At 39.6% G+C, this 26,646-nt stretch overlaps 2 protein-coding genes across 3 annotated transcripts in view; both read left to right on the top strand.

Annotated features, from left to right (window-relative positions):
- Positions 1 to 26,646, top strand: part of LOC306875129 (protein NLRC3-like) — a 102,556-nt gene that overhangs the window by 60,341 nt on the left and 15,569 nt on the right. Inside the window, exons 6-9 of one of the 2 annotated variants that reach the window (XM_079425547.1) lie at positions 10,472 to 10,645; positions 11,131 to 11,304; positions 18,946 to 19,119; positions 22,058 to 22,231. In XM_079425547.1, the coding sequence (XP_079281673.1) occupies positions 10,472 to 10,645; positions 11,131 to 11,304; positions 18,946 to 19,119; positions 22,058 to 22,231 (696 nt within the window). The remainder of the gene's footprint in view (positions 1 to 10,471; positions 10,646 to 11,130; positions 11,305 to 18,945; positions 19,120 to 22,057; positions 22,232 to 26,646) is intronic. The other variant, XM_079425548.1, reaches the window with a different exon arrangement.
- LOC306874582 (uncharacterized protein) lies at positions 2,003 to 4,344 on the top strand (the record flags this gene model as incomplete). The annotated part of the gene is made up of 3 exons (XM_079424729.1): positions 2,003 to 2,575; positions 2,972 to 3,073; positions 4,072 to 4,344. Exons 1-3 carry the CDS (start codon positions 2,132 to 2,134, stop codon positions 4,342 to 4,344), a joined length of 819 nt encoding a protein of 272 aa, XP_079280855.1. The 5' UTR covers positions 2,003 to 2,131.

Genomic DNA, 26,646 nt, shown 5'->3' with positions numbered 1-26,646 from the left:
AGCTGTCTGTACACAGTGAACTGCACAAGACATTTAATTAATTTTTCAAATCGCTAAAAATGTCCAACATGAAACCGTCATCAAACTGGGTGCATTTCACTTACCCATGTATGGAGGCCTTGGTCCTGCAGCATGGGGTATTACAGTACTATTCTCTTTGCCATTGCTGTGATTTCTGGCTTTGATGGGTATCTGTGTGATTCTCCATCCCCCTTTGCCCTCAGGATCGCAATCATACTGGTCATGGTGTTTTGAATGAGCCGGCATCTGAGCTCCTTTGACATCTGGCAGTCGCGCTGTTCGCCTCTCTTCGACAACTCAAAGTACTGTTGTCGGACTTGCTCAAGTTCTGTGTCGGTGTGCAATACATATTCTGGAAAGGATAACTTCACAACCTTTTCAGGGGTTGTGTACTTTGCAGGACTTGCTTTCACAGGAGTGGATGTCTGTCGCATGGGTGAAGCATTAAAGGAGGAACTGCCCGATAATTTTGAGTGTTCTTGGCCAGACTAAAATAAAAGATAATGAACTAATGTAAAAAGCAACATTTTTGTTTTTCATGTCAACACAAAATGCAGTGTAGCATTGACAGCTTTGCACACGTAAAAATAAGCAATGTTCCATTTTAGGTGTGTGAAATCGATAACATCAACTAACTGAACACCTTACAATTAATCTAAACTGAATTGAACACACATGTAGACTACCATGTCTGTTCCAAAAACACTGTGCTGTTAGCTCAATGTGCTGCTGCCAACTTAAATAGGTGGTTAGTTTAGACCACTTAAAGGCACAATATGTAACTTTTTTGCTTTAAAAATAGCAAAAATCACTATATCTATGTTATATTTTTTTGTAGTTGTGTACTTACATTATCCCGACTGTTTCCAACAACTTTCAAACTAGAAGAAATTTTAATTTAATTCTAAGACACGGACCGTGTCTTTATTTCCGTTTTGTCGCAGTCAATGGCGTCATATCCGCGTTGATTTAATACATTAATGGGAAAACAAGCTAATTATCGTATTGATATCGTCAAAGGCATCTGCCAGCAGCGATATCTCTGACTATCGTCGATACACAATACTATTGTCTATCGGCACAACCCTATGAGAAACTGACCTCCTCTGAGGCACCATGACAGGCACGCCAGACCGCTTTTCTCCGTATAAAGTTCTCTGGGCCTGGGAAAAGATCTCGCAAGTCTTCACGAGACAGAGTACTCATCATTGTCTCTGTGATGTTTGCAGCTATGAAAACATTGAAAGACAAACATAGCAAGATGAAACAGTGCCCTAGAAATCAAACTGCATGACACTATTATGGCGCTTTTCCACTAACTAACACAGTACCAGCTCGCCTCGGCTCTGTTTGGTTTTCCACTGTGTAAAAGTTGTACCTGTACCTGCTTCCAGGTACTATTTTTTGTACCACCTCCGGCGAGGTTCTGAGCGAGCTGGGGCGATACTAAAATGTGACGTGAAAACACGGCAGACTGCTGATTAGATTAGAGAATGCACTAACGTTACCACCAAAGGAAAATAAATGTCTCATGCCTTGTATTTTTTAAATAAGTTGTATTAATAAAGTAAAGGCATATAACCAGTTAATTTGTAGTGCATTGACAATAGTTTTATATAATTAGTTTATTAATTTAAATTAACAGTTGACTAGTTTATGAATTTAGCGGGAACAAAATTGCGCGAGTAACGGGAGGGTAAAATTCACTTTGATATTGGTCTGAAGTTCCGAACACAATATAAAACATTATCCAATAGCTCATCAGTATTTGTACGTATGATAAATAATAACATTTGTATACATTACCCCTTAAAATCGACACTGCGACATCATCCAATTCTTCCATGTCGCAATAGCTTTTAGCTCCGCTAACTTAACGTTAGCCCGCCTCGCTGTCTCTGTTCAGCTGCAACGATACACAATAAACATTGAAAACACATATAAACGTCGATAACATTCAAATGGTGTGCAATGTGAACTACAAAGAATGAGCACTGAATACAACTTACTTGCAATGAAACACGTCAAGAAGACTCCATCCAAGTTCAAATCGGTCCATTAGTTTCCAGTATGATTAGTTTACGCCCACATTCTCATTTGCAGCAGGTGGATGGCGGGTGTAACCATAGTAACGAGTTTTTACGGCAGTCTTGCGACCTTTGACCAGTTGTTTACCGTCCTCTTGCCTGTGACCTCTTGCCTCTTGCTTGTCTTTGCTTCCAACATGATTTGGCGTTGCTTCATATGCTACATATTTGTGGCACTGACTCTGAAACAACTTTTGAGTCACATTAACACCATGCACAGTCGCAGCCCTGACTTTCGCGTCGTGTGCGGGATTGATGGCTTTCCGAGTGAGTACAGGGTGTATAACTCCTTCTACTATCACGTGAAGCGAACACATGCGCATCATCTTCTTCAAGTTGAAGCGACGGAGGAGGAAGGACCGACTCGCCACGTTTTACCTGGAGCAGGTGAAAGGACAGGCCCAACCGACCAAACTAATTCAATCCATGTGGCTGAAGCGGAGGGCTCAAGCATCGTCATTCCAGCGGTAAGTCATTACACAAACTAAAATTTAACGTAACAATACAAGTTCAGTTCAAAGGCCTTTATGATAATTTATTGGTAAGAGAGCAGGTGAAGGGATACAATTTAGTATGTGTGTCAATCTTAACACTCATGAAGGACAGATTTTCTGATGCTGTCAAAGTCATTGTTTTTTGTAGTACTGTTTTGTTTTTATTGTTGTTGTTATTTTACATACTCGAATAATAAAAATACATAAATAAATACACCAATCAGTAAAAATACACCCATCTTGTACCTTTTTATAAGAAGAAATCTAACTAGCTAGCTTACCCAGGTAGTTATCAGATTGTCTGGTGGTGCTACCTACACATGACAATATTTTCCCTGTTTCAATAGGTTTGTTGTTAATTTCTTTCAGAGTGGATTCCAAGAAGATGGAGAGGGTCGCATGGACGTTGGTCTTTCTAAACATGCAACTGGATTTCTTCTTCAAGCCAGAGAAACCCATCGACTGACACAGGTAATTTATGCCATTGATTTTCCAATTTATTATATTTAATTTTTAGAAGCAAACTTAAAAGCAATAAGCTTAAACTGTAGAATGACTTAGCCACTGTTTAGACCTGGCATCTTGGTTGATCCGATCACAGGTGGACATCTAAAGGTATGTCAGAAACACCTGAAATAGAATGTGTATGCACATGCTTCTTTCCTTACAAGTACTTTCTATCTATCTATCTATCTATCTATCTATCTATCTATCTATCTATCTATCTATCTATCTATCTATCTATCTATCTATCTATCTATCTATCTATCTGTCTGTCTGTCTGTCTGTCTGTCTGTCTGTCTATCTATCTATCTGTCTGTCTGTCTGTCTGTCTATCTGTCTGTCTGATGAATTGGCTTCAAACTTTCTGGCAATGCTTTTTCAAGCCAACTTAAAGTTTGCTAACAGACTTTTTTTATCTAGTTATTTAAGATAGCTTAAAGGGGGTCGCACACCGGTCGCACAGCGCCACGTCTTTTAAATTCAAACACATTATTCTCTCTGAGTGTACACAGACGGCATTGCCATACGGTGTCTGTCCGCGGCACCCAGCTACGGCTCAGGACCTTGTTCAAAATCCTGCCGCGCCATCTCACTTCCCCATTATATATGCAAATAGACACATACTTTGCTTACAAAATCTGCCCATCCACTACATTTGTTGAGCATGAGCTAAGAATGAAGACAACATAATAAACCCAGCACTTACACTTTTATTTAGCACTGTCCACCTGATCCTATTGCTCAAAACGCATTTTAAGATCAAGTGTAAACAAGGTCTTAAAGCTGCAGAAGCCAATATTATTTCATGATAGTTTTGCTGTAAATAGCCTATTTTGATCATTGCATATCACTAACAATACAGCATGTAATTGAAGGGTTACTTAAAAAAAAAAGTGTTTGAGTTTCCATGTTGACTGCATTTTATAATGTATAATTTTTTTGTTTGTTTGTTTTCTACTCTGCAGAGAGCTGTTAACCAAATGGTGAGTGGAGTCCAGCAATATCAGGCCGCATTATTGGAGCACCTAAAACAGCAAATGAGCGACATGATTGAGAGACATTCTGGGGACCTGGATCAACTAAAGAGTGATGCAATGGGGATATTTGACCAGTTTGTTGACCCTTTCTGTCAAATTGCTTCCACCCATTTGCAGGATAAGACCATCAAAGAACTGTTAGTACCAGGCATATGTGTATGCGCTTTGAGTCAAAGCATTGCTTTAAGCAGTGGGCTTTGAAAAGTAGTTTTAAAAATATCTGTAAGTCTCTTGTGAAGCACAACCAACTTTATGAATGTAGTCAGAATGTGCTTGAGAAACATCCAATTTGTTCAAGTGAAGTTGACATGGGCCCAGCCTCTGAGGTGAAAAATGTTCATTATGTAGAAGGAAAGATTAAAGACTTCTTAGGAATAGAGCACGTTGAACATATAGTTTCTGTAAAGTGGATTATACAACATGGTAATAAGCATACATGTGGAAAATCTTTGGTTATTTCTAATGTCATCAATGATACTCCAGAGTTTTCACTTGTAAAAAACATTTATATTTTAAATGCGTCAGTGTATTGTTTTGAATGCCAACCTCTCTCTACAGTTGGGTGGAATGATCATTATTTAGCTTATGAGGTAGAAGTTCCCGATCTAGCTCAAGCCAATATTTTCATGGATGCTGAAAATCTTGTTGATTATACACCATACCACTATGTAAACTTCAATAATAGCAAGTACATTCCACTGAAGTATGATCTCACAGACATCATTAAACATAATTCTTGAGTCTGTATTGAGTGTGGGTGTGACAATCAGCGGCTGGAGTGCACTCCTTCATTTATCATTTAATCTTATGGCTTTACCTGGACTGATTGTGCTTTGTCTTTCACCTGTTTTAGACTATTCTTGTTAGCTTCTCTGATTTAAGCCTTGGTTTTCGTTTGTGTCCTTTGCAAAGTCTTGTTACACTGTAAGCGTACATCTCTGAGCTTTCCCTGTTTTAGTATTCTGTGTTTCTCTGGACTCTTAATAATAATAATAATAATTCGTTACATTTATATAGCGCTTTTCTAGGCACTCAAAGCGCTTTACATAGTAAGGGGGGTATCTCCTCGTCCACCACCAGTGTGCAGCATCCACCTGGATGATGCGACGGCAGCCATAGTGCGCCAGAACGCCCACCACACACCAGCTTATTGGTGGAGAGGAGACAGTGATGAAGCCAATCAGTAGATATGGGGATGGTTAGGAGGCCATGATGGTCAGAGGCCAATGGGCAAATTTGGCCAGGATGCCGGGGTTACACCCCTACTCTTTTTCGAAGGACATCCTGGGATTTTTTATGACCACAGAGAGTCAGGACCTCGGTTTAACGTCTCATCCGAAAGACGGTGCTTTTTACAGTATAGTGTCCCCATCACTATACTGGGGCGCTAGGACCCACCCAGACCGCAGGGTGAGCACCCCCTGCTGGCCTCACTAACACCTCTTCCAGCAGCAACCCAGTTTTCCCAGGAGGTCTCCCATCCAGGTACTGACCAGGCTCAACCCTGCTTAGCTTCAGTGGGCAACCAGTCTTGGGCTGCAGGGTGATATGGCTGCGAATATGATATGGCTCTTGACCCTTGCCTTCTTTCTGGACTGTTCATGAACCTGTGCTGCCTACCTCGACCTAAGTCTGTTTTCACTACGAGTTACTGGTTTGCCCCTTGTTTAACTGTATGCCGGAGTTTATGTCTGCTTGTGTTTGAGCTGAAATAAAGTGCTGCACATGGATCCGACCGCCTCTGTCTGTACGTTACAGTGGGTATTTGGGCGCAATTTTTTTGGGCGGGTATTTTTTTTAAGCACTACAAACACTGTAATTGATGACAGCATTTATTTTTACTTATTACTTTTGCAGTATGTCCAGAGTGCAACAGAACAGAGAAGGAAACATAATTCCAGATTTTGCCACTGTCTTTTTTACATATCACATGGACATGGTTTGATGCAAATGTAAGAAAAATAGCCACACTGTACTCTGCTGCATTGTGAGTTGTTGTGAGTTGGGCATGTTGACCATGCAGTTTTCAATAAAGCAGATTTGTTGTCTCAATTCAAGTCAAGTCTATTTCTTGAAACAAGACGATTCATCTTTTACAAATAACACAGCAGCTTAAAAACCTTATGACATGTCAAAAAAGCTTGTTTCATCTGAGATATGACTCAAAACAAGATATTTTCAAGACAGATTCACTTAACAAGATATTCAAGATGCACTATCTAAAAACAAGCTCCTTTATCTCACTTAAATCTTGGTCTTTAGGTGATTTTGTCTTATATTAAGTGTGATGAGATATTTTGACTAGAAATTAGAAAAATATACTTGGCAAGATTTTGAGTTTTTGCAGTGAGCGACAGTGCGCGTGAGAGATATGTATACTCATATGTGATAAGGGTACAGCGAACCAGTGTTGTCAGGGTCGTGGTTTTCCCGCACAATTGGGCCATTTTGAAAAAACAGTCGCAGGAAAAATTACAGAGCCGTAGGTTGCGGTTTTTTTGGGCTACATTTATAATGTACCTCGGCCGCCCAAAGTGTATATACACATGTGATCGCAAAAGGAAGTTATTACAAACACTCTATGGTGGTTTAAAGTGAGTTCTGAGTAAAAATGTACTATTAATCTCATGAATTGTCTTATGTAGCATGATGCTAATGTTAGCTCTAATGCACCTGCAGAACAGGTGCAGTTCTTCTTTATAATGCATTTTATCATAATACTTCATGTAAGGTCACAAGAAAATTTTTGTTGTATTTATTTAGAAATACTTTTGATAATAGTTGGGTAAATGTGTACTGGGATTGAAGCGATGTGGCTTGGTAAAGTTTTATTGTCAGTATAAAGGCTGATCATGGCTGAATTAAAACAAAAGAATAAGGATTATGTCTCATTCCTGGCGGAGATGTGAAAGGTTCTGTTTCCTTAAACTAGTTTGTTATGCATTTCTTTATTTCAACACATTTACAGGTAAATCCTAGTATTTAAAATTTGCGATTAATCGTGATTAATCGCAGTCCATGACTGCGATTAACGCGATAAAAAAAATTTAATTGATTGACAGCACTAGTATATATACAAACAGAACCTAAATAAAAACTATGACTAAATAATCTGCATGAACACCTAATCAGATCTGTTCTTCCTCCATATGCATTCTGAGAACCATACGTTTATACTGCTTTTTAAACTGGGTCACACTTGGGCATTGCTTGAGCACTAGACTTAGTCTTCCACAATTTCACCACTTACAGAAATGCAAAAGCTTCTTAATGTTGTACATGCATAAATATGCTTAATCTCTCCTAAGATTATATATCTCTTCTCCATTCTCAATTTTTGAATATTGCTGGGAGGAAGATAATTTTTTCTTTATACAGTATTTGTGCTGTCTGAAAATTAACCAAATCAATGAATTTTAATATCTTTTATTTTTTTAAATAATGAATTTGTACGATTTCTATAACCAATTTTATGAATTATCCATATTGCTCTTTTTTTGCAACATGGATAATGATAATAATCTACATTTATATGCATTACCCCAAACCTCTGAGCAATAATTTAAGTATGGTAATATTAATGCATTATAAAGAATGTAGAGTGATTTGTGGTCCAGAACATGCTTTGCCTTATTCAGTACTGAGATACTTCTAAACAATTTATGTAAATGGTTTATGTGAGATTTCCAACGTCATTTATCATCTATTATCACCCCAATAAATTTATTTTCATTTACCCTTTCTATGTCCACACCATCTATCTGCATCTGAACTTGTGTCCAAATATCTTTGGACCAGTTCTGACCCCTGGGGGATGCCACAAGCAATGCTCAAGCACAGAGATGAATTCACAAACTGTTTTCTCTCTCTTAAATAAGTTTTACCCAGTCCAATACTACTAGTTTGTTAATTAATAAATTATGATCAGTCGTATCAAAAGCTTTTTTAAGGTCAATGAAAACTGCAAACTGCTTATGATCTCTAGCTTTTGTAATTTCTTCAACCAAATAAATTAATGCCATTGATGTGAAACAGTTTGGTCTGAATCTGTATTGACAGTCAAAAATTAATTGATGTCCATCTGAAAATGTGTCTAATCTATTATTAAATAATTTTTCTAGAATTTTGGGAAATTGTGGCAGGAGAGAAACAGACCTGTAATTTGAGAAGTTGTGTCTACTCCAGTTTTATTCAGCAGAACCACTTTAGCTATTTTAACTTTGTTTGGAAATTTACCAGTTTTAGATAATAGATTACAAATATATGTTATTGGTTTAGCGATCCCATCAAATACCTTTTTCCCAATTTTCATATCAACGTCATTACAATCAGTAGATATTTTATTTACACTCATTTACAATATTTATTAATACTTTTTCTTCCACCTCTGTAAGGAACATTGAGTTGGTATTTCTTTCAATTAAATTTTCATTCCAATCTTCCGATGACACTGGATCTTGAATTTCTTCTGCCAATTTTGGTCCAACACTCACAAAAAAATTGTTAAAGCTATTAACTACATCATCCATATTATCCTGTGTAGTGTTATCAATATAATATTGAGGATAACTTTGTTGTCCTGTACCTTTTTTAATAATACTACTTAATACACCTCATATTCCTTTAATAATTTTTATTACTTAATATTTTACTATAGTATTCCTTTCTACAAACCTGTAGAATACTAGTTAACTTATTTTCATTTTTTTATATATTTATTAAATGCCTCTAGTTCTTTGTTTGATAAATTCTCTCTAGAGTGTATTCTTTTTACAGGCATTTTGTAAACCCTTTGTGATCCATGGTCGATCTCTCTATATATATATATATATATATATATATTATATATATATATTTTTTTTTTTTAATATTGTGTATTTGGACAGTTTTTTTCCTATAATGATATAAATATTTAAAAAAATGTATGCATTATCAACGTTATTTTCCTTTTATATACGACTCCCCAATCCTGTGCTAATAAGTCACTCTTAAATGCATTCATATATTTCTCTGTCCTCACTCGTCTGTAATCTTGTTTTACATTTACTGATTTCTCTTATAGTTATTGTCATAAACTGTAAAACAGGTAGATGATCACTAATGTCACTGATTAACAATCCACTCACAGTATTATTTTCAATATCATTTAAATATGTTGTCAATCAAAGTGACAAAATGAAGTGTAATTCTACTGGGTCTAGTAATTTTGGGGTATAGACCTATATTATACATTGTATTAATAAATTCATCAGTCATTTTGTGCTTACTTGGATTTAACAGATTAATATTGAAATCACCACAAACAAAAATTACTTTTTGATTAGTTTTTGAAAACATTCCTTCTATCCACTCCTTGAATACTTCCATACTAGAGCATGGAGCTCTGCATATACAACTAATGATAGCATTCTTTTTTTCCCCCGACATACTTAAAAAGTTATACATTCTAACAAGTTATCAATCACAGTTGTCATACTTTCTACCACCTTATAATTCAAGTTTTTATCCACATACATAGCCACTCCTCTTCCGCTCTTATTCATTAACTAAAGTATCATATTTAATAATGCATCTGACACCTTTATAATAAATGTTCCTAAATGAGAGATTTTCTCCTAAATAACAGGCCAGAATCTTAAAGTAGTCACGACACACCTTTTTAATACAGTAGATAGTCGAGTAAAATGTCTGTTATCACCATGGTAAACACAACCTAGACACATGTGAAACTCGTTCATTAAATCAGCAGCAGGTGGAGCAAAGGCACGGTCGACACCATCGATCAGTAAAGCTGCAATTCAGACATTTTCACTGTGAATGAAGAGAAAATAATCACATACATTACTGATAATATTAACAGCAATAATAATATAGCATTATCACATTTAATCTCCAGCAATTATTCATCATAAATGCTTAATTTGCATTTGTTTGACTGCTGTTACAGTGAACTATTACAGTGAAGGCAGTGCTTGAAGTGTGTTTGCTCTTTTTACTGTACAGCACTAGCCAGTATTTTACATTATTATACATTTAAAGAGGTCTGCATTATGCCATAAAATAAATTAAATGAGAGAAAATGTGAATCACTGTGAATGGGAATATTATGAGATATATATAGGTTTCGTTTTCTAACACATATTTACTTTTATTACTTTTTAATTTTTTTATTTTGCAAACTTTTATATATTCATTAGCTGAAGAAACAGTCAGGAGCTCTTCTTATTGTGATTCAATGTTCAGATCATGTCAGCCCATGTTCCTGAGGGTGGAAAACTGGCAACCCTCTTTACATGTCTTTATTATTATTATTATTTATCTCTTCCAGACTTTCTGGCTGTGATCTCTCATATCAGTTTTATGAGAGTTTGTCTTCAGCTCTACAATCCTCAAACTCTGTCCTGAAAGAGCTGGATCTGAGTAACAATGACCTGCAGGACTCTGGTGTAAAGTTTATTTTTGATGGACTGAAGAGCCCAAGCTGTCAGCTGCAGATACTGAGGTATTAACAACATATAAGAGATCATTCTGACAGTCAATATTGTGGGATCTGAATATATAAACAATCTATGCTGTCGTCAGTATAAAGTAAATGGGAGGATTTGTGAAACAGACATGGAGATTTTGTATTTGACTCTGGTCGCAATGTTGAAAGGGGTGTGTGTGGCCATATTCTGAATTTGTGCTCTGCATTTAACCCATCCAAGTGTACACACAGTAGTGAACACACACCCGGAGCAGTGGGCAGCCATTGCTGCGGTGCAGTTGGGGGTTCAGTGCCTTGCTCAAGGGTCTCACCTCAGTCATGGTATTGAGGGTGGAGAGAGTGTTGGTTATTCACTCCCCCACCTACAATCCCTGCTGCACCTGAGACTCGAACCCATGACCTTCGGGTTACAAGGCCAACTCTATCCATTAGACCACAACTATCCTTGATGTGTGTCTGTAGATGATCTGACTGTTTTGGTGTGTTCTGCTCTCTTTCAGTCTAGTTGGCTGTAATCTCACTGCTGAGAATTGTGAGTGTCTATCATCAGTTCTTCAGTCCTCAAACTCTGTCCTGAAAGAGCTGGATCTGAGTAACAATGACCTGCAAGATTCAGGAGTGAAGCTGCTCTCTGGTGGACTGAAGAGTCCAAACTGTCATCTGCAGAAACTGAGGTATTTAATAATAATATAAGCAATAATGTGGGATCTGTCTATATAAACAATCTATGGTGTCGTCAGTATAAAGTAAATGGGAGGATTTGTGAAACAGACATGGAGATTTTGTATTTGACTCTGAGACGTTTCTACCTGCCCAGGGAATTTGGATGTGTTCTGGTGGTGGTTGTTTATGTACCTCTCAGTGAAAAGTCAACTGCTGAGGCAGATTGTGTTCATATGCTACAGCAGCATCCAGAGGCCCCAGTTATTGTTGCAGGATAAATGAACCAGTGTAAACTGGATATATTCCGGATTTAAAGCAGTATGTAAAAGGGCATACAAGTCCTACTCTCCATCCATTAGGCCACAACTGCCCCAAATTTATATTACTGTATCTCCGAAGGAAACCGACTGTCTTCAGAAACATTTCATGCTGTTCTGTGTCAGCTGTGCCATGCGGATACGTTTTCTACGTTTATTTACTCTTTGATTTGAGCGAAAACAACGTATTGGTGTGGCACGGCTGACACAGAATAGCATGCTGTTTGCGTTCAGTGGATACTCTCCAAAATGGTGACATGGAGGAGACAAAATTGTTGAATAAAGTCGTTATTTTTGTTTTCTTTGCGTACAAAAAGTATTCTCGTAGCTTCGTAAAAAATTATGGTTGAACCCCTGATGTCACATGGATTATTTTGCCGATCTCTTTGCTACATGTGTGGATGTTGATTGTGTTAATTCCATTGTTGTCTATGGGAAGGTCAGACAGCTCTCAGAATGCACAGAAAATATCTTAATTTGTGTTCCGAAGATGAATGGAGGTCTTACAGGTTTGGAATGACATGAGGCTGAGTAATTAATGACACAATTTTCATTTTGGGGTGGAGTAACCCTTTAAAGCAAGAGTCTTCATGTATAGCTTACGCTGTACAACTACAGTAGGTGGGCAACCAAAATGACTACTACCGCTGCGTGTACTGCCGCCTCAGGGCCACGGCGTTAACTGCAAGTCAGTCGCATGTTAAAGTCGTTCACGAAACTACCGCCAGATGGCGCAAATAGACAGTTTGCAAACTGACTACAATTATATTTTGTTTTGTAAATGGAGATCAAATAACGAAATAAAATAACAATAACATTATAATATAACATCCTTAAAAATCAGTAGAAAATTAATTTAAAATACATTTTTGGAAAGTTAATTTTAAAACGTGGGATAGTCATAGCCTAACGCATCAAAAAAAAAAAAAAAAAAAATTTACACAAAGGCTCTTACTGCATGTCATGGTTATTAAACCGTCATTACGAAAACCTTTACAACTACACAATTTCCTTATGTAGTATTAAGGGGCTTTCATTTCGATCTACAGGCTAATGAAAGTTTTTTGTTTTTTTTTTTGAACGAAAAATCCTGATCTTGGCCATTGGTCTTCTGTACAAAGCTGCATGTTCATGAGACTCTATTTGTGTCGCAATTTACTCTGACTCACACCAAAAAAAAAAAAACTTGAACGAAATAAGTTGTGAAATCAAGAATAGGCTAAAACTGCGACATGAAAAACTAGAAATCGTACAAAAAGTATGAAATTAACTTGGAATGTTTAAACGACATTCAAGGTGTGCATTATGCCATAAAAAATAAAATGACTGAAAAGGTGGCTTTTTGTTGAGTGTTATAGGCTAGGCCTAGTTCTAACACATATTTGGCACTATAGTCACATTAATGTCACAAATTATGAAAGGCTTGAAACTTGCTGATGTAGCCTATTTCAGCAGGTCACACATACTTATTCATCATCTGGCCTTTTTGTTTAATTTTATTTAACTCATCAGCTCATTAGAAGAGACTTTAAGACCTGAAGTGGGTCAGAAAAGGTGAAGAGAGTTGAGAGAAAATATGATGCATGTCAGATCTGCGTCACGTTCAGCAGAGGCAGCTCTTAAAGAAATAACCTAATAACCAGCTGCTGCGATGTCTGTTCATCAAGAACAAAAGAGGAAATCAATAACTTTTATAGCTTTAAGGATTAATCTGTATTTAGTTTAGAATTTAGTGTTTGATAACTTCAATTTCAATTTCTGTATATTTCTGCTGAAGGGCACAGTTAAATATGACATTTTTAATAATGGGTTTATGTGAAGATTGTTTTAAGTTCACTTAAATTAGAAGTAATTTTTTAAAGTCAATTAACCTAATGTTGAACGGCTTTAGTCAATGGTTAAATATTGGGGGGGGGGGGGGGGGGGCAATTTTATAGAGACACCAGTATTATTGGTATCAGTGATACTGGCCTTCAGTCATAAAAAAGATGCCATTAAATAAATATTAAAAATATACTGTCTTTATGTTGTTTGTACATTAATTTGAAGATTGAATGTGAAATTATTGCAATACAAAACTATAATATTAGGTGGGCTTAATCGCAATTAATTACAGAAAAAGTGTGATTAATTACTTAATTTGTTTAATCTATTGACAGAACTAATTAAAACGTGTTTAAATAGCAATTAAACCACTTTTAAAAATAATAATAATATTTAATACTGATAATAATATGGTTTCGAATACAGAGTTCGGTCATGCGGGAGATTGGGGGAATCTGTAAAATTTAAAAAATAAAAATGAATTGGACAACACAATACAACATAAAAATTTTGTAATTTAATAAAAAAAAAAAACCCTGATTCACAACATTTGTTTCCAAACGCAGAAATCAGGTAAAGCCCTGCACGGGCCTCAGATCTAGGACCTATAGCCGGCCCTTGGCTAATAGCTCACCAGAGTCCAGCTGGAGCCTGTGTCTATTCTCTCTCTCGCTTACACAGCTGCTGTTGCAGCCATTAAAATAGTTCAGTTTTATGTTTAATTGCAAAGTTATATTTCTTATCGTTTCATTCGTTTGGAACATTTTTTGTTTGTTAAATTTTTTTATTTATTTTTTATTTTTGAGTGATGACCAAGCGGATAGTGGCAGACAGTTGATCACGTTTGATCAATTTATCATTCTCAAATCATCACGACTTGCTTAAATTAAAATCAATAGACATTAAAACACAAAGTATATTACAATGTTAGTTTAAACATTTTAAAATTGCGCTGTTAGGCATATATCCAAGCCTTTGTGCGGAGAGTGGAAGCAGTGTGCTCACTGGCAGAACAGTTCATTATGAAAATAATTAAGACATTTTAGGCCTATATAAGATCAGCATTTAGAACACTATAATAAACACACAAGAATTATCTGCATGATGACTTTTTGTTTTATTATTGTGAAGTGATAACGTGCGTCATCAGCCTACCACTAGATGGCAGATGTAGTACTTCGATTCTAGACCAAAATTGTTTGAGGAAATAGCAGAGCAAGTGAGCTATCTGTCATTGATGCGGAAACAGTTCAGTTCATAGCGTCTGAGTAAATTGTGAGATTCGTGAGAGAAAATCACCAAATATCTAATAAAAAGTTGTACCGTGAGGATGTGTTGCAAATGTTATTGGCCGATTCTGACTCTGAAGGGGAATATTTGCCTTTTGGAAATGACGATTGGCCATCTAATGATCACGCTTTGCATGTGCAATGGTGCCGCCGCGCTAGGTGAGAGTATTCACTAAGCACAAACAAGTGATCATTTGGACCCTTTGCCCAACGGGGATGGGGGTGGCAGGGGTGGACGTGGTCTTAGTGTCCATAGGAGAGCTGTTTCTCTCTGATGATCGGCCAGATTGCGTCGTTTGTTCTGATCGCGCACGCTCTAAGGGCCGCCGGCAGACAGTACAGGTGCAGTCAGTTTGGGGCAGGTCTGTGCGCTGTGCCATGCAATGAGAGGTACCATACTCTCAAGAACAATAAACTGTCACATAGATACCTGATTGGGCAGATAGCTGGTCAACTGATCAAAAAATAGGCACATGTATTTTACAATGGCACAGTAATATAGGAATAATTTACTACTTTCTCCTGTTTTACTGTTGATTTCCTCTTTTCCTGATCATTTGGAATGAGGATAAAAAGACAAAGAAAAGACAAAAACATGCAAATAAGTTCAAACATCCATTCAATATCTATTATTTCCTGAATATTACTGATGAACTGATCAAAAAGTAGGCAACTGTTCACATGCGTTTTACTAATAGAAATATAGTAGTAATTTAGTACGTTCTCCTGTAATGCACAGAATCACTTGGAATGAGGATAAAAAGACAAAAAAAAAAAAAACCATGCACATTGATGTTCAAACATCAATTCAGTTTCTACTATTTCCTGAATATTATTAAATTCAAGAGGGCCGCCCCCTGATGACGTCATAATATGCTAATTAGATGAGTATATTTACACCCCACATAAACTTTCGGTCATGCCCAACATTTCTCTAATTTACAGTAGATCTCTATCTTTAAGCCTTTCAAGCCACAAGCTTTTCAAATCTTGATGTCAAAATCCAGCATTTTTTCCAAGAATCCCTGGTGCCTAAAGGGTTAATATAATTATCAGAGATTTTATAATGAGACGTACTTTGCTTCCTGAACCTCGTGTTGTATTGTTTGTTTTGTTTGTCTAGAGGGTTTTTGTATTCACCTGATTTTGAGGGCATCTCAACTGCTCAATGTTTCTGATTTACTATTCACTTCAACTTTGGAATTTCTTCTGAACTACTTTAATGGACTACTGCTATGGATGATCTCGGACATTATCCTCGTAATATCCTAATATCTACAATGCTGTGAGGAACTAAGGACATCTGTGGTAACTCAGGGCTTTAAATCTGATTGGACTTTTAAAAGGTTTTTGCCTCCAAGTATGAACAGACTGATAGCACTGCTACACGAAATATGTACTAGTCATCTGTGATGTTTGTTGGTGAAGTTGTATGCACTTCTAATGGAAATATAGTATGCTATTCAATGGTGATTGATCCCCTTCATTTTCTTTGTGACATTTCACTTAGTGCATGATGACTGAAATCGCGCAAATGGCCTTGAGCTATTACCTAAATAAACTGCGAAAAGAAACGCCATGGATGGAAATGTCCCGAGTGCGCTGCATTAACTCCTGGCGCCATCTGCAGCATCCAAATGATTCAAAGCGCCAGCGCTAAAGCGCGTTATATACTGAATTGCTGCTCAAGAAATATTTCTTATTATCAATGTTAAAAAACGGTTTTGCTGCTTAATATTTTTGTGGAAATAATTATACCACTCAAACATTTGTGTACGATTTTAAAAAGGGAGAGAAATTAATCTTATTCATCATGCATGAAAGTCATAAAGTGAGTGAAGACATTTAAAATTATTTCTAATTTCTAATAAATGCACAAACAAATTTAATTAATATATTTGATAAATGAAAAAAAAATTCTGTTCATTAAACTTTATATTTATCAAAATATTCTGAAAAATAAAGCGTATCAATATTTCCACACAAAATATAAAGCAGCAAAATTGTTTTCAACATTGATAATCAGAAATCTTTCTGGAGTCAAATAAATTGAAATTATTTCTAAAAGATCACGTGATACTGAAAACTCGAGTAATGATGAAGAAAATTCGGCTTTGCATCACAGAAATATCATTACATTTTATAATATATTCAAATTACAAACTTTTTTTGTTGTTGGTAATATTTCACAATATTGCTGGGGTTTTTTTTGTTTGTTTTTTACTTTATTTTGATCAAATCAATTCAGCCTTGATGAGCAGAAGATAGTAATTTCAAAATCATTAATAACTGTAATGTTTCCAAACTTTTGGCATGTACTTTAATAATAATAACACTCTATATACTTCACTGTAATATCGTAACGGAACATCTCCACAGGAACACATGAAGTGGGAATTCAAAGAAAGTGAATAATGTTACATGAAATACTAGAAACTAAAGACTTATGAAGACATACAAACTAAGGAGCAAATAAGATAATTAATTAACACAGGTGATGTGAATGAATGAATGACAAACTAATGAGAACCGGAACAACACCAAATAAGGGCAAACAGGAAACTAAGCAGACACATACATATATTATACTACTTTATTATAATATATTATATTGTTATCATGATACTTAAACACTGCTTTTTATATTTTACAGGACAATAGTATGTACTACAATATAAGATATCTTTTAATGTGTTAAAATATGTAGTTTTAATAATAAGTGCTGGGGCATGGTCAGATTTTCCTACTTTTGTGTCTCTAGTTGATCACATGCCTGGAGCATGTCCATTTTACACTAAGCAACCAGTAGTGTGACTGAATTCAGTCCAGGTTGGGGGTAGTTCTGTATAGCTTCATCGTGGGGGTTGAAATAAAGGAGTGAATCGCTTGCTCTTTCATATGGAGAGTGTCTGATGAACATTTCAAACTTGCAGAACAGGTTTAGGCAAAGTTGGGTTTGGCTTTTGCGATTTTTGCAACGGCATACAGCGTATTACATACAGTATAATATGGTTTTGTTTTTTTCTCAGGAGAAATGCAGCGCCTCTGCGAGAGAGACAAAGAAACTGTCCGAAAGAGACACGGGTCTGCCAGGGAGCCATACACTTTTGTTCTTAATTTATATGTTGCTTTGTACTTTCTTCAATTTTGCACTGTTTTAATTGTACGTGGCAACACTGCAGTCGGTTTGGCAATAGAAATGTAAAAATATATTGCAATAATAAGAAACTGTCCCGAGATTTCATGTAGGCCTAATCATTTTTAGTTTCATTATTGGGCAATTCCAGCATTATGGACTGACATTCGCAGTCAAAACCTGAAATATAAATTCACACAGAATATATTCATTACCAATATACTGAACCATCTCTTTATGTTTTTCTTAATCCCAAATAGAGTCCAGACATAAGAAAATTATCCGTCTATGAACGTGTTTATAGGCTATTTTAGATTTGGGAAATACACATATACGTTACGGACATGACAAAAAAAAAAGACCAGGTTTTTGGGAGACGACATATTTTGTAGACTTTCTGTGACTTTTACAGTGGGCAAACCAGAAGCAACAATATCTGCAGAATGGAGAAGAGTTGACCATTCACAAAATATAAATGTTATTTAAATGTTTATGTTTCAGAGGAAAAATCACTGTTAAGGATGTGTCATCTTTCCATTACAGACCGTTCTGAAAGCAGAATTTATGCAAACGCGTATAAAATGGTTTAAAAACTTTAACGGAGATGTCTACAGGGTATTTAATAGGGCTGCCCCCCTCGTAAGATTTTTCTAGTTACTAGTAGTCGTACATTTAAGTCATTATTCAACTAATTGCAAGTTTATATTAAATTAACACAGTCTTTATGCATTTGCCCACAGTCATATTCATGTCATTTTCACTGTGTGCTGTATGTAAAATGAATGTTACCTTGGCTTTATTTGAAAAAATATGATTCCCAATGCACACAAACTTCCCAGAATACTGAGTGCTTTGTCGGTTACAGTTTACTTCCTTTTTAATTATATTTTTATTAAATGTTATTAAACTATAAGTATGTTTATTTTCCAAGTGTATTTTTTAATCAATTTTCAAATTATTTGAAATTTCTTCAATATTAATTAAAATAAATACAATTATATTCGCCACTCTGGTTTCCAAGATATCTGCAACAGCTGTCAAAAAACCAATGTCGGTCAACTACTAATGTTTTCTGTTCTCTTTCAGTCTTGTTGGCTGTAATCTCACTGCTCAGTGTTGTGAGAGTTTGTCTTCAGCTCTACAATCCTCAAACTCTGTCCTGAGAGAGCTGGATCTGAGTAACAATGACCTGCAGGACTCTGGTGTAAAGTTTATTTCTGATGGACTGAAGAGTCTAAACTGTCAGCTGCAGAAACTGAGGTATTAACAACATATAAGAGATCATTTACAGTCAACTGGTCACAATGTTGATGTGTGTCTATAGATGATCTGACTGTGTGTGTCTGTAGATGATCTGACTGTGTGTGTCTGTAGATGATCTGACTGTGTCTGTAGATGATCTGACTGTGTGTGTCTGTAGATGATCTGTCTGTGTGTGTCTGTAGATGATCTGACTGTGTGTCTGTAGATGATCTGACTGTGTGTCTAGATGATCTTGATTGTGTGTCTGTAGATGATCTGTCTGTGTGTGTCTGTAGATGATCTGTCTGTATGTGATCTGTCTGTAGGTGATTTGTCTGTGTGTCTGTAGATGATCTTGACTGTGTGTCTGTAGATGATCTGTCTGTGTGTGTCTGTAGTACGGCTGTATACCTTGGAGAACCTGGCGATACGATACATACCTCGATACACAGGTCACGATTCGATACATACTGTCTCGATACGATTTGATACAATGTGACACGATTCGATACGATTCAATAAAAATACATGGGCCAGAGCCAATTAGTTAATGCTGAACACATTTACTCAACAAACAGAACTCTGCATTTTTCTTCAATTTATTGAAGACAAAAATGCATTATAACAGTGCATTTTGCTTAAATATTTGCAACTTTAAGTGCTCTGATTAATTGTACACAAATTGTATTAATCTGGAAATTACCACAAGTCAACATTTAACTTTCCAAGGGTACAGTCTGAGCTCACACAAGCACAAAATCTTCTTCTTATTATTCTTAACTTCTTATTAAATCTTCTTATAATTATTTTTTGTGACACCATGTACTGCCATAACATATTTCACTATGAAATCGCTTAAATGCTACATATTGCTTTAACATTTTCCATGAGTTTTTTGAAACTCGCGGGCGCCGCTGCGCCCCCTAATGGCTGGGCGGAGTATCGATACTAAGGGCTAGAATATCGATACTGTATCTTTTTTTATTATATCGGTATGTATCTAAGAATCGATATTTTGAGCACACCCCTAGTCTGTAGATGATCTGTCTGTATGTGATCTGTCTGTAGATGATCTTGATTGTGTGTCTGTAGATGATCTGTCTGTGTGTGTCTGTAGATGATCTGTCTGTATGTGATCTGTCTGTAGGTGATTTGTCTGTGTGTCTGTAGATGATCTTGACTGTGTGTCTGTAGATGATCTGTCTGTGTGTCTGTAGATGATCTTGACTGTGTGTCTGTAGATGATCTGTCTGTGTGTGTCTGTAGATGATCTGTCTGTATGTGATCTGTCTGTAGGTGATTTGTCTGTGTGTCTGTAGGTGATATGACTGTGTATATTGTGACGGGGTGGAAGAATCACGCAACAAGGAGAGCTCAAATAAATACCCCGGAGGGTGGATTTATTAATAAAAGAGGATGCTGAGTGGAGTGTGGCTCGCTGAAGTGGTGCAATGCTCTCCGTGCGTGGTTTTTCCCTTGGGCGGTGCGTCGGTGCTGTGCTCGTGGCAGGGCTGGATCGGTCACACGCTGGTATCTGAAAAATACGCAAGAGAGGTAGCACATTAAATCCTCAGCTTCTTGGAGACCAGTCTCCCCGTGTGACAGTCTCCCGCGGCTTATATGGCCGCGGGCAAATGGGCCACAGGTGAATGGTCCACTTCGGAACATTCATTCACGGATTTGCGCTGCGCAACATCTTCACACATGGACAAGTGTGACATAATATACCTCTGTAAATATATACAATTTAAATTCACGTCTCGCACACTTCAATGCACATATTAACATTTGTTCGCTTCAAACTGGAATCATGGCGGAATGTCCTGTGATGTCCACTTCACAGGGCACTTACGTTCGAATAGAAAAAACATCTGAAGCGATAACAGAAACATACAAAATGTGCAGAGCGGGGGAGCGGGGGGGGGGGGGGGGGGGTACGCAAGGACTGGAATTAAGAACCGCTGCTGTATGTGATCTGACTGTGTGTCTGTAGGTGATCTGACTGACTGTGTCTGTAGATGATCTGTCTGTGTCTATAGGTGATCTGAATGTGTGTCTGTAGGTGATCTGACTGTGTGTCTGTAGGTGATCTGACTGACTGTGTCTGTAGGTGATCTGTCTGTGTGTCTATAGGTGATCTGACTGTGTGTCTGTAGGTGATCTGACTGACTGTGTCTGTAGATGATCTGTCTGTGTGTCTATAGGTGATCTGACTGTGTGTCTGTAGGTGATCTGACTGACTGTGTCTGTAGGTGATCTGTCTGTGTCTATAGGTGATCTGAATGTGTGTCTGTAGGTGATCTGACTGTGTGTCTGTAGGTGATCTGACTGACTGTGTCTGTAGGTGATCTGTCTGTGTGTCTATAGGTGATCTGACTGTGTGTCTGTAGGTGATCTGACTGACTGTGTCTGTAGATGATCTGTCTGTGTGTCTATAGGTGATCTGACTGTGTGTCTGTAGGTGATCTGACTGACTGTGTCTGTAGGTGATCTGACTGTGTGTCTATAGGTGATCTGAATGTGTGTCTGTAGGTGATCTGACTGTGTGTCTGTAGGTGATCTGACTGACTGTGTCTGTAGGTGATCTGTCTGTGTGTCTATAGGTGATCTGACTGTGTGTCTGTAGGTGATCTGACTGACTGTGTCTGTAGATGATCTGTCTGTGTGTCTATAGGTGATCTGACTGTGTGTCTGTAGGTGATCTGACTGACTGTGTCTGTAGATGATCTGTCTGTGTGTCTATAGGTGATCTGAATGTGTGTCTGTAGATGATCTGTCTGTGTGTCTATAGGTGATCTGAATGTGTGTCTGCAGGTGATCTGACTGACTGTGTCTGTAGATGATCTGTCTGTGTGTCTATAGGTGATCTGAATGTGTGTCTGTAGATGATCTGACAATGTGTTTGTAGTTGATCTGACTGTGTGTCTGTAGATGATCTGGCTGTGTGTGTCTGTAGGTTGTCTGGCTGTATGGTGACAGAGGAAGGCTGTGGTTATTTGTCTTCAGCTCTGAGTTCAAACCTGTCACACCTGAGAGAGCTGGATCTGAGCTACAATCACCCAGGACAATCAGGAGTCCAGCTCCTCAAACACAAACTGGAGGATCCAAACTATAAACTGCAGATACTCAAGTATGTCAAACACTTGCCGCTGTTGCCTCTGGCTTTACTTAGTTTGTGACACTTATTTTCCAGCAATATCGCCTACATGATTGCACAGATACTATTTAAACTGAACTGAGCTGGATGATGACATCATTGAATTCATTAATGAAATGCCTTTAACTGAAAATTGAGTGTTTAATCTTGTCATTTTACATTATTGACACTATTTTTCTATTCTGATATTGGAAAGTTGCTTTGACCCAATCTGTATTGTTAAAAGCGCTATATAAATAAAGGTGACTTGACTTGACTAATTCTGTCATGGTCGGCTGAAGAGATGAGGAAACAGTATGCAAGTGAAACAGAGTTTATTGTACAGATGAAGTGAGACACCGACAGGATTGAGGAATGGAGTGACACAGTACTGGATGGGCACACGGTGAAGTGGAGTGGTGGTGAAGACAGGAACCGATAGTGACAGCAAACCTCCAGACACGGGATGAAGACACGACGACACCAACACGAACTCCGATCCACAACACCAAACAGATCCAGCGACGACGACAACGACGAGAAGAAGTGGAGACGGAGAGACTGTAACAGGGAGACATCCAGGAACGATCTGACAGTGGAGAGGAGAAAGAGGTGAGTATTTAAGGCCACGGGAAATGAGCAACAGCTGGCGCGATTGACGAGGCACAGCTGAGGGAAGTGAGCGGATGATGGCTCGGCCACGCCCCCACACGTACACACATGACAAACCACGGGACAAAGAGAGACCGCGGATGGGTGAACCGTGACAGTACCCCTCCCCTAAGAACGCCTCCTGGCGTTCCCAGGTTCTCCTACCTGTCGATTATAGTCATCGATCAGAGAGTGATCCAGTATGTCTCTCGCAGGTACCCAACTTCTCTCCTCCGGACCGTAACCCTCCCAGTCCACCAAGTATTGAAATCCGCGTCCCCTCCGCCTAGAGTCCAGTATGCGATTGACCGAATAAGTGGGTTCCCCGTCTACGAGTCGCGGCGGGGGGGGAACCGGGGCTGGCGGGTTAATCGGGGAATGAAATACGGGTTTAATTTTGGAAACATGAAAGACGGGGTGAATCCTCCTGTACACTGGAGGGAGGTTAAGGCGGACTGCCACCGGACTAATGATTTTGGTGACAGTGAACGGGCCAATGAATTTGGGAGCAAGTTTATTAGAAACGGAGCGGAGTGGAATGTTCCTAGTAGAAAGCCACACTTTTTGACCAACGACGTAAACGGGAGGCTTAGACCGGTGGCGATCGGCTTTGGCCTTGGTGCGCACCCCCACTTGGAGTAGAGTCTCACGGGCTCTAGTCCAAGTGCGGTGACACCTCTGGACGAAGGCGTGAGCAGAGGGGACCGCGACTTCGGATTCCATACTGGGAAAAATGGGTGGCTGGTAACCTAAACTACATTCAAACGGAGATAGGCCCGTGGATGACACTGGTAATGCATTGTGGGCGTACTCCACCATTGAGAGCTGCTGGCTCCAAGAGGAAGGATTCTTGGAGACCAAACATCGCAACACTCTCTCCAAATCTTGGTTGGCTCTCTCCGTTTGGCCATTGCTCTGGGGATGAAACCCGGAGGACAGACTAACAGTCGCTCCCAGTAATCTACAAAACTCTTGCCAAAATTTGGACACAAACTGGGGACCCCTGTCAGAAACCACGTCCATCGGGAGGCCATGTAAGCGAAAGACGTGGTCTACGACAGTTACCGCTGTCTCCTTGGCTGACGGTAATTTGGGCAAGGGAATGAAATGAGCTGCCTTCGAGAATCGGTCCACCACGGTCAAAACAACCGTGTTGCCCTGAGAGGGCGGGAGGGCGGTGACAAAATCTAGTGCGATGTGGGACCAGGGTCTCGAAGGCAGCGGTTGGAGTAACCCATCTGGGGGTCGATTGGAAGTCTTACCAGTGGCACAAACCGAGCAAGCCAAAACAAAACTGTGAATGTCACGAGCCATGCGCGGCCACCAGAATCGTTGCTTGACCAGAAAGCTGGTGCGATTTACTCCTGGATGACAAGCCACGTTGGAACAATGCCCCCACTGGATAACGTCAGACCTTAATTCCTCCGGCACAAATAATCGATTCGGTGGGCAAGCGGGCGGAGGCATTACCCCTTCTAGGGCCGTCTTGACCCTCGATTCGACCTCCCATGTGAGTGAGGAGACGAAAAGCGTCTCGGGTAAAATGCACTCGGGAGTGGACGGGCATTCGGAACTGTCAAAAATACGAGATAAGGAATCGGTTTTTGATGTTTTTGGAACCCGGGCGGTACGAGAGAGAAAAATCAAAACGACCGAAAAAAAGTGCCCACCGAGCCTGCCTGGAGTTCAATCTTTTGGCAGTTCTGATATACTCAAGATTCTTATGGTCAGTCCAGACGATAAAGGGTACCCCTGACCCTTCCAACCAGTGACGCCATTCTTCCAACGCTAGCTTGACGGCCAACAACTCCCTGTTACCAATGTCATAATTGCGTTCGGCTGGTGAGAAACGATGGGATAAAAACGCGCAAGGATGCATCCTGTCGTCCGCGGAAGAGCGCTGGGAGAGAACTGCACCTACCCCCACCTCTGACGCATCGACCTCCACCACAAACTGACGTGAGGACTCAGGGGCTATGAGGATGGGAGCCGAAACAAAGCGGCCTTTGAGTTTGGTAAACGCAGCCTCAGCTGTGTTAGACCACCTGAACGTAGTTCTGGGGGAGGTCAAGGCGGTCAGAGGCGCGGCTAGTTGGCTGAAATTGCGAATGAAACGCCGGTAGAAATTAGCGAAACCCAGAAACCTCTGTAGGGCCTTACGGGAATCTGGGCTTGGCCACTCCACCACAGCCTTGACTTTGTCAGGATCCATGCGCACTCCCTCGGACGACACAATGTACCCCAAAAATGGAACAGACTGTGTATGAAACGCGCATTTCTCCGCCTTGACAAAAAGCCCATTCTCTAGCAACCTCTGAAGCACTCGTCGGACGTGCTGCACATGTTCCTGGAGAGATGAAGAAAAAATCAATATGTCATTCAGGTAAACATATATGAACTGATCGACCATATCTCGCAGCACGTCGTTGACGAGTGCCTGGAAGACTGCTGGGGAGTTGGACAGCCCGAAGGGCATGACCAAGTATTCAAAGTGCCCCCTAGGGGTGTTAAAGGCAGTCTTCCACTCATCCCCCTTCCTGATGCGGACCAAATGATAGGCATTACGTAAGTCCAATTTCGTGAAGATGGCCGCTCCCTGCAACCTCTCGAAGGCTGAAGACATCAATGGCAACGGATAGGTATTCTTTACCGTGATGTTGTTCAGCCCTCGGTAATCAATGCAAGGCCGCAGGGATCCGTCCTTCTTCCCCACAAAAAAGAACCCCGCCCCCGCTGGAGAAGAGGAAGGGCGAATGAACCCAGAAGCTAGAGAATCAGAAATATATTTCTCCATAGCCTCCCTTTCTGGGACAGAAAGCGAATATAATTTGCCCTTAGGCGGAGACATACCTGGTAGTAAATCTATTGCACAGTCGTAAGGACGATGCGGAGGAAGAGAAGCTGCTCGAGACTTACTGAACACCTCTCTCAGGTCCTGGTACTCCGCGGGCACGTTAGACAGATCCACAGCCTGAAACATAGAAGCAGAGACTAACGGACAAGCAGACACAAGACAGGACTTATGACAACGGTCGCTCCAGGCAGTGATAGTTCTATGATGCCAGTCAATCTTGGGGTTATGGGACATGAGCCAGGGGTGGCCGAGCACTACGGGTGTCAGGGGAGAGTCCATGATAAAGAAGGGGATGGTTTCAGAATGGTTGCCAGAGGTGACGAGTGTGACGGGTTCCGTGATCAATGAAATGGTGGGTAGTTCTTGGCCATTGAGGGCATGAACGGCGATCTTGTGAGTGAGGGGTCTTGTGGGAATGTGAAGTCTCTTGGCAAGTGCAAAGTCTAGAAAATTACCCTCAGCTCCTGAGTCCAGTAAGGCCTGACAGTGGTGAGTGTGTGTGTGCCATCTCAGTCTCACCGGAAGGAGAGTAGATGATGTGGATGAGGTCTTCCTGGCAGAGATCCCACCCGACAGTAGCCTCATACTTACTGTCGGGCTTGGTCTTTTACTGGGCATCTATCCCGACGGTGTCCTGCTTCTCCACAATACAGGCAAAGCCCCAGGGACCTCCGCCTCTCCTTCTCCTCCCGGGAGAGCCGAGCCCGCCCTACCTGCATGGGCTCGGGATCGTAGTTGGTGCTGACCGCGTCCCTGTCGTTGGTATGGCGACTCTCAAACCCACCAGGGACTCGATTGGCCGGGACGCGTAGCTCCGCTCTAGTGAGCCGTGCGTCCACCCGGATGGCCAAGTCAATAAGCTTGTCGAGTGTGGTGGGGAGGTCCATGACGTAGATCTCCTTGT

This window comes from Barbus barbus (genome assembly GCF_936440315.1).
Source record: "Barbus barbus genome assembly, chromosome: 9".
Taxonomy (NCBI): Eukaryota; Metazoa; Chordata; class Actinopteri; order Cypriniformes; family Cyprinidae; genus Barbus; species Barbus barbus.
The sequence above is the reverse complement of the archived record's forward strand: the minus strand, read 5'-3'. Positions and strand labels throughout refer to the sequence as shown.